At 31.2% G+C, this 9,555-nt stretch overlaps 1 protein-coding gene across 1 annotated transcript; it reads left to right on the top strand.

The window, feature by feature from the left end:
- The first annotated feature begins 4,699 nt into the window (after window positions 1-4,699).
- LOC131014616 (uncharacterized) lies at window positions 4,700-9,555 on the top strand. The gene is made up of 7 exons (XM_057942638.1): window positions 4,700-4,889; window positions 5,501-5,650; window positions 6,327-6,476; window positions 6,569-7,662; window positions 8,200-9,076; window positions 9,169-9,213; window positions 9,251-9,555. Exons 4-5 carry the CDS (start codon window positions 6,973-6,975, stop codon window positions 9,073-9,075), a joined length of 1,566 nt encoding a protein of 521 aa, XP_057798621.1. The 5' UTR covers window positions 4,700-4,889; window positions 5,501-5,650; window positions 6,327-6,476; window positions 6,569-6,972; the 3' UTR covers window position 9,076; window positions 9,169-9,213; window positions 9,251-9,555.

Here is a 9,555-nt window from a genome sequence, read left to right on the forward strand (position 1 = left end):
AATAAGGGATGAATTAATGAGTGCTAATTACATACTTATTATCCCATACTTTTTCCCAATATAGAAACGTAGCAATTTTGTTGGGACGTCCCGAAAAGGAATATGTAGCATCTTCGGTGGGACGGAGGGAGTATTAGATTAAAAATACAAAGAAGTAAAATGATTAGTATAACTTTCTAATACTGAATCAAAATACATTTCAAAAACTTTTGGAAAAAATATCTTATTATACTAATTTTCATAAGCAAAGTAATGAAATTGAAAATCAAAGAACGAGAAAATTTTCATATAATCAAGCGAACACATTATTTTTAGCCTAAGTTATCAGCCCTATAGCATTTCAGGTTAATTTCGGGCCGACCCTATCAGGTGCTGAGCTATTCGGTTACGGGCTAATCAGGTTGAAAATTTTCAACTCTAATCCTCTCGGATTGGCGGATTAATCGGCCAGCCCACAGGTTTCGGGCTGGATTGACATCCCTAGTTTCAACAGAAAAGAAAATACTAGATGTGTTGCCTAGTGTTATTGCTAACTTTAGGCATTAGTGACATTTGATGGTGTAGCTAATTATTAGTAATTACGCTTTCAAATTTCATTAATTTTTATGACACGAATATTAGTCACAAAACTTCATGTCACTAGTGGAAACTTTTGTTGTAGTGAGGGTATTCCCTTTATTTCATTGATACTAATTACTTATCTATAATCTATAATCTATAATATATTAAAAAAAACAACATTCAATTTCTAATCAATATAAATTAAGTGGCAATTTTGTAGTTATAATAAAATTGAAGGTTTATTTTTAAATTATATTTTTTTCCCTTTTCTTTATTTTTTTTAAAATTTCTTTCTAAAATTATGAAATTTGACTAATTATAAAATATTTAATATATATGCATGTCAAATTACAGATCATGGTAAGAACTTTAACTTGATACATTTTATATAAATATTTGATATAAAATGTAAAAGTTATATTTATTTAAATATTAAAATTTTAAAAAATTCTTTCTCCTCTCTCATCTTTTTTTTTTTGAATAAATCTATTTTTCAATTATTTTTTATTCTTATTTTTATTGTCATTTTTTAACTTATATTTTTTTTTGCGTTTTTATAGTATCATTTTTTATTATTGTGAATTCTTCTTTATTTTTTTATTTCTTTAATATTCAATAAAAATATTCTTTTCTTATAATTATAAATATGATAATTGAATGCGAACCTTGGCTTATGTTCTTCCCTGCACTGCTTTCTTTTTTGTTTTTATTTTTATTTGGTTCTGTTTCGCGGGAAAGTTTCAAGAGCGATGGTCTGGCCGGAGCTCTGGAAGCTGCATCACGCTTTGAGTTTACTCTGCTCGTGCAATGGTCCGGCCGGAGTACGGCGGAGTTCTCTCTTTCTAGTTGGCGTCGTTTGTTGCTCTTAGTTAGATAGGTCTTTTTTCCCTTTGAGATTTTTCTCTCGCAGGTTTTCCTCAAAGGGGTTTTAACTAGGTCCGACCTTAGTTTGCTCGTCTGTGCTTTCAAGAGTTTCTTACGTTTTTTTTAATAAAATCGTATTTTAATAATATAAATATGATAATTGAATTGATATCAATTTTACGTAAATATAAAATTAAAAAAAAAATTATTCAAAGTATAAAATAAATGAAGATCACTTATAAGAATGAGATGAGATGAAGCGACAAATAATTCATGTTAAATTTTGGCTTATCATGACAATTTTTGATCTAAAAAATTGATAAAACAAACATTGATTATAAAAGTACAACTCTTTAAATAGAACATTTTTGAAATTTTCTATACTATTTTAGATATTTTAAATGTTGAATTGTTGATCTTAAGCAAGCCTAAAACCATTTGCGGAAGAAATTCCCTACAATGGAAAAGGGGAAAAGGAAAAAATAGAAAGAAGTGCTAGTATATATTTTCTCATTGACATGGGAAAAAAGAAGAAGAAAAAGCATCTTTTGGGAAGCAAAGAGAAAAAGAAAAAGAAAAAAAGAAAAGTTGGGTTAGCCTTGAGACTCGGCGAAAGTGGGCCCCGTAGTTTCTTATGATGGCCCCCACCTGACACCTCTCTCTTTTCCGAGCCACCGCTCCACCGGCGCCCTCCACGCCCTTCCGGCTTACCATCTCATGCCACCTGTTCCCTTTCACGTGGCGGTGACGTGGCTCTTCACTATTCTGCTATCTTCTCTTTCCTTTTTAAAGTATAACAATAGCTTCGAACCGTTTTTTACTTTAAATAGTAGCAACACTTAAATTTATGTCTACTTTTTTTTTTTTAGATCAGAAAAAAGCAAATTGAATTAGAAGAAACTGGTAACAGAGGTACCATAATCAGAGGTTACAGAGAGCGGCCAAAGGACCGGAGATGTACCAAGAATAGAAATTTGTTTCCCACTCGCAGTAGTTAAAAAGCTTATTCCAACTCCACATTCTAGCAATGATCTCCAAGATTAAACTGAATGAGTCCCCCCCTTACCTTCGAATCTGCTTGCGTTTCTTAATTTGTATACTAATCAACTTTGAAAGATAAATCATAATTTGAATAAGGTTTTTTAACAAAATTTAACTCATTACTCATACATAGTTAAATATGATGGATTAACTAGTATATTTATTTACTAATATCAAAATATAATAATCTAAGATTGAGAAAGCGCAGTGTTATCTTTTCTTTTTAGGGGGATAGGACCAACTTTTTACATATGTTCATTGAATCATTGTACTCTTCCCAAATGAAAGACTCGGTTTCATTTTTTTTACTCTTTAAAAATGTTCATGAAATAGATCGATGCAATAAATATGATGCGGTATTGATTTATAGATATTGATTTGGGATTCCATTTTTTTCGTTCTATATATATTAGGGTTCTTTCAATAATTCCCCCATTTTCCAAACGTGTAAAAGGGTGCTGTGTTCTTTTTTCTTATAATACGGGCAACATGGCAACGTTTGCTTAGTAGATAGTATTAAATAAGAACAAATAATACTCATTCTATTCACGAAACAAAAGCTTTCTTGCCCTTAAATATTTATTCACCAAATAAAATTTTATTATACATTTTGTACATTTTTATTTTTATTCTTTTCTCATATTTACTATTCTCTCCGTCCCATTTGTAGTGTCTCATTACTTTTGGGCATGAAGATTAAAGAGTGTGTAAAAAGTAGATTGGTGAAAATTGTTTAAATATTAGGTATAGAGAGAGAATATATTGTCAAAGAGAGAATAGGACATTACTATTGGGACGGCCCAAAAAGAAAGTGAGACACTACTATTGAGACGGATGGAGTACCGTTTATCACTAATAGACCCATTCCATAATACGTTTATCACTTTTATCCACTATTTTTTTTATCCCACTCACAACACCCTTTTCAGCTTTATTAATCTTCGTGCCCAGTATCAAATGAGGCTTTCGTTTCATGACGGGGAGAGTAATAAAAAAAAAGTCATTTTTTTTGTGACGAAAGAAGTAACTTGAGTCATACTTAATACTCCCTCCGTCCCACTCCAATAGACTCACTTCTTTTGGGCACGAAGATTAAGAAAAATTACTTATTAGTAGGAAAGTGGTAGTAAAGTGGTGTGGTCCACATCAATTAAGTACAACTTTTTTACCCAAAAAGGAAAATGAGCCTATTGGAGTGGGACGGAGGAAATATAAATTTAATAATTTTAAATCTTTATTTGATATTGTTTTTCGTAATATATTATCGTTTATTAATTTTGTGTATTATTTTGTTAGTCTCGTGTAAATTAGGAACAAACTTAATTATATTCATGTAATGATTATATATTTATATATAAGTCAATGGTGCGTTCTCCTTGATTGTAAATTTATTTATCATGGAAAAATGAAGGATAAATAAAATTTCACCCTTTAAATTATTATTATTATTATTATTATTATTATTATTATTATTATTATTATTATTATTATTATTATTATTATTATTATTATTTTTCCTCATTTCCTACTTGACCATTACTCATTCCTCATTTTCACTACAAATAAGGGATAATATTATCCCTCCAATAGGAAAATGAGGGGAAAAAAAGAAAGAATTTAGAGGGTGAAATTTTAATTATCCTTCATTTTCAGTGATAAATTTACAAATCAAAGAGAACGCACTCTAACAATAGAGGAAACGGGCGGGAAATGGAGAATCAAATCTATATCTATATATAGTATAAAAGATCAGTACAACGGCAAATTTTTACAGCCAAATTTCTCTCTCCCATCTATCTATATATATATAAAAGTATTATAAGCTCTATCCTACGTGGCGCAATAGAATCACTCTATTCTAATTTTCCTCCATTCTCATTGATTCTTATTTTTTCTAAATTTTTAATCAATAAATTTCTATATATCTAATCTCAAACCTATCATCAACAAATTTCTATATCTAATTTCTTATACATTAATTATATCCCAATCATACATATCTAAAATAATGAATCTCGAGCTGCTGCACAAGATCATATATATCTAAAATAATGAACCTCGAGCTGCTGCACAAGCCGCTGTATTCCAGTCCAATGAACCAGAAAAGCACGCAGCACACCAAGTGCTCGACGGAAAGACTGAACCAAAACTATAATCTTTATCTCTTTCTCTTAATTTTATTTTCAATCTTTATCTCTTTCTCTAAATTTTACTTATTAATATGTATTTGATCAACATCACAATTATTAACAAATTATAGATAGACTCAAATTCTTAGATAAATCCTATCAAAGGTAGAATTCTTTGTCAAATTGACAATCTTATATTTCATCTATAAAAAGGATCGGTTCTCCTTTCTTTCTCCTATTCTGCTTTCTTTCTCCACTGATCGGTTCTGCTTTGTTTCTCCTGTTCTTCTTTTGGTAAGTTGAAGTTTATGCTCTCTTATTTATTTAGCCCGTCGAAATTCGTTGATGTATTTATAAAGTGCGTATATTTTGTGGATCAGTGTGTGTTTTTGTTGCCATTTTTTATGTATCATAATTTGTTGTTTCTCGTGTTCTGATGAGTAGAGATGTTGGATTTGGCAATTGCTTAAGAGGGGATGGGGATTTTCTTTTCCCATATAAGGATATGTTGAGAGGACAGCTCCGGCTATCTACTTTACTGATCAGACCATTATGAATTGATAATCTGCAGAAACTATTATTAGAATATGTGGTTTGATGATTTAGAGGAGTCGAGCTTGAACTGTGAAAACTTTTAGTTGGTGGATTTTATATACTCATATTTGTTGGATTAAATTAAAAAAGTTCACACAACGCCAAAAACTATTTATGCTAGCTTCTTTCTGCTCACCTTTTATATGCTTGCCTTATTTGTGGGTGTGAAATCATCTGCTGTCTTCAGTAAAAACATGCAAATATTACATTGTATAATTACAGCATTAAGTGACATTTATGTCTGTCTTTTTCCTTTGCAAAATAATTTTCTGCATAATATTTGATAATTTATTTACTTACTCTAAATATAGGAAATGTCGACGAATAATGAAGTTATTCCTTTGAATGCCATCAAGGAAAAAATACGAAATAAATACGTGGTTGTCAGACTTTTACGCTTATGGGTTCAAAAAGATAAATTGGGCAAGGAAGGACTTGAAATGATCGTGATTGATGAATGGGTAAGTCTTATCACAATTTTATTTAATAAATAGTTTTGTAAAATTATTCATTTTCAATTTATGCTATCTAATAACATATTTTTATTATGTAGGGCAACAAAATTCAAGCATCCGTCTCAACAGGGAACAAGAATAAGTTTCATGAGTTACTTAAAGAGGGACAAATAACAGTTATTAAAAACTTCCAAGTAGTGAAAAACAATCCTAACTTTCAGCATGCAAAAATCAATCATGAGTGAAAAATTAGTTTTACCTTTAGAACCATTGTTTCTGAATCAACTGAACGCCCGAATATTACTGAAAATGGATTTGATTTCATCCATTTTCAAAATATTCATTCACATGATCAAGAATTGGTATTGGGTAAGTATAACATATTATAGAAAAAAAATATTTTATTATATAATTTCCTAATATTAGTTTTGATTGTGTATTTAAATTACATTTTTTTGTAGATATTCTTGGGGAGGTAAAAACTGAAAATAGCTTCTTTCTGCTCACCTTTTATATGCTTGCCTTATTTGTGGGTGTGAAATCATCTGCTGTCTTCAGTAAAAACATGCAAATATTACATTGTATAATTACAGCATTAAGTGACATTTATGTCTGTCTTTTTCCTTTGCAAAATAATTTTCTGCATAATATTTGATAATTTATTTACTTACTCTAAATATAGGAAATGTCGACGAATAATGAAGCTATTCCTTTGAATGCCATCAAGGAAAAAATACGAAATAAATACGTGGTTGTCAGACTTTTACGCTTATGGGTTCAAAAAGATAAATTGGGCAAGGAAGGACTTGAAATGATCGTGATTGATGAATGGGTAAGTCTTATCACAATTTTATTTAATAAATAGTTTTGTAAAATTATTCATTTTCAATTTATGCTATCTAATAACATATTTTTATTATGTAGGGCAACAAAATTCAAGCATCCGTCTCAACAGGGAACAAGAATAAGTTTCATGAGTTACTTAAAGAGGGACAAATAACAATTATTAAAAACTTCCAAGTAGTGAAAAACAATCCTAACTTTCAGCATGCAAAAATCAATCATGAGTGGAAAATTAGTTTTACCTTTAGAACCATTGTTTCTGAATCAAATTGTAATAGTTGGACCCATATATTTATTTGAAATCAAAGTGGCGTCAATGTATCTATGATCTATGGTTTATAGTTTTGATTTATATATTATATTCTTCTAATGACTTTTATTAAATAGATTTGCAGTTGACAGATGACCAATTAAAAAATCTAGCATTGGTTGAAATTGAGAAGTTGCTTATAGCTAATTCCACCAGTTTAGTCAATTTTCCTGGCATGCCGTTACCAAACGAAACTGTCATATCTAATTCAGAAAATCTACTGATATTGGAAGAGATGTCTTACAACATAGAAGAAATGAAAGAAGAGCACGCTAAGCTATATCCCTCTTTAACAGATGAGCAAAGAATGGTTTATAAAACAATAATGACGGCGGTTGATAAAGGCGAGGGAGGATTTTTCTTTCTATATGGATATGGTGGTACAGGAAAGACGTATATTTGGAACACCTTATGCTCGGCCATACGTGGGAGGGGCGATATAGTACTACCAGTAGCTTCGAGTGGTATAGCATCGTTACTGTTGCCTAGGGGCAGGACTGCACACTCAAGATTCGGTATACCATTGGACTGCCACGAAAACTCCACATGCAACAAGATAAACCCAGATAACGATTTAGCTGGACTACTTGAGAAAACAAAGCTTATTATTTGGGATGAGGCACCAATGACACATAGATACTGTTTTGAAGCGCTTGATAGAAGCTTAAGGGATATTATGAGATCTCCCGATAGGTCTGGAAAACCTTTTGGAGGTTTGGTGGTTGTTTTAGGAGGCGACTTTCGACAGATACTTCCAGTTATCCCTAAGGGAAGTCGGCATGACATCGTGCATGCCTCTATAAGTTCATCTCAACTTTGGAATTCGTGTCAAGTTCTCAAGTTAACTAAGAACATGAGATTACAGGTATTTTAATCTTATTCTAAATATATATTTTTAAAAAATTATATTACCATGATAATTTATTAATATTATTTTAATTCAAATAAAAAATATTAAAATATAAAAATTACTAATTATTTGTATATATGTATTTATCTTAATAATTTTATCTTGCATTGTTCGAATTAGTAAGGCTGATAAAAACAATAGATATATTTTTGTTTAATTTAGTGATAATTACTAAGTGTAATGAATAATACATATAAATATACATTTCACGAATATTATAATTCAATGATCCTTATTTCTTTTGCAAAGGTTAAAGGTGAGAGTTAAGCCCATCCTCATCTCTCAACTAAATAAATCATCATATGAATCAACATCTTAGCAATAGCGGAATTAAAGATCAATAAGTGTTGTAATATTATAATAATTGGCATCTGTAGATCGAGATTAGTCGTTTTTTTAATTAGTGTGAATGACTCAGAAAGTGGAGTCTTCTGTTTGTACCAATGTGTCTCAATACATATGCCACCATAAAAGAATATTCCACTTTTTCAGGCAAATGCTTCTGGTTCGGATGCAGAAGAAACCAAAGAATTTGCAGAGTGGATACTTAAAATAGGTGATGGTACAGCCGGACATAGTCTTGGTGATGGAGAATCTGTTGTGGCATTATCTGAAGATATCCTTATACGCGATGCAACAAATCCTATTGCAGCTATAGTGGAAAACACATATAATGACGTCATGAATAATGCATTTGATCCAGAAATGTTTAAGAATAGAGCTATCTTGGCCCCCACCAATGAGATGGTTGATACGATCAATGATTACGTCATGTCTCTGATGTCTACCAAGGAAAGGGTTTACCTAAGTTCAGACAGTATTTGCAAAGAAGATGGACAAGTGGACCTTGATGAACAGGTATTCTCGGTTGAATATCTCAATACAATCAAATGTTCAGGATTACCGAGTCATGAAATTAAATTGAAAGAAGGATGCATAATAATGCTTCTCAGAAATATTGATCCATCTAATGAGCTTTGCAATGGCACCAGACTGATAGTAACTCAACTTGGGGAACGCGTAATTGAAGGCAAACTCATTTCAGGAAAAAATTCGGGCAAGAAGTTTCCAATAGCTAGAATGATTATGAGTCCATCAGATTTCGCTAAATTTCCAATTCGGTTTCAGAGAAGGCAATTTCCTGTGAGTGTTTGTTTTGCTATGACAATAAATAAAAGCCAGGGACAATCTCTTTCAAATGTAGGATTATACCTACCGAAACCAGTTTTTAGTCATGGACAACTCTACGTGGCAATCTCAAGAGTCACTAGAAAAAGAGGTTTAAAGATTTTAGTATGTAATGAGAGTGGTCATACGCAAGACACAACAACTAATGTTGTGTATGATGAAATTTTCGATAGATTATGAGGTAATTGCAAATTTAATATTTTATTCAAACTTTACAAATTTTAAGTCATTAACGATATTATTTAAAATATTTTTTTTCTTATATTTTGCTAGGTTGATTTGATATGTGCGTGCTGCTTGTGATTGGAGGGAAGAAAGGTACAATAAATCACATCATATTTTTTCATGTTCATAGATAAAATATGTTATATAAGGATGGTTGAGCCGGGTCGGTTTGGGGACGATGGTTTGGCCGGAGTTCTTGAAACTGACCTTCCCGCTCTTCTTTCCTTTCCTTTTTGTTTTCGTTTTAGACGATGACTCTTTTTTCCTTCTACGGTTTTTCCTACCGGGTTTTCCGTAAAAGGGTTTTAATGAGGCTCGGCCCTTAGTCTGTTTCTTTTGTACTTTCAAGGGTTTCTTAGGTTTTTCTTTTCTTTTATACATAATAGCATGAGGATGGATATATTTCGTCTTTTACTGTATCATGTTTCGGCTTCA

The sequence above is a fragment of the Salvia miltiorrhiza genome, chromosome 3, assembly GCF_028751815.1.
Source record: "Salvia miltiorrhiza cultivar Shanhuang (shh) chromosome 3, IMPLAD_Smil_shh, whole genome shotgun sequence".
In the NCBI taxonomy this organism is placed as follows: Eukaryota; Viridiplantae; Streptophyta; class Magnoliopsida; order Lamiales; family Lamiaceae; genus Salvia; species Salvia miltiorrhiza.

Coding starts and splice junctions, on each gene's coding strand:
- LOC131014616 (XM_057942638.1), top strand. CDS start 6,973: ATGCCGTTACCAAACGAAACTGTCATATCTAATTCAGAAAATCTACTG. Junction 7,663..8,199: donor CTAAGAACATGAGATTACAG/GTATTTTAATCT, acceptor CCACTTTTTCAG/GCAAATGCTTCTGGTTCGGA.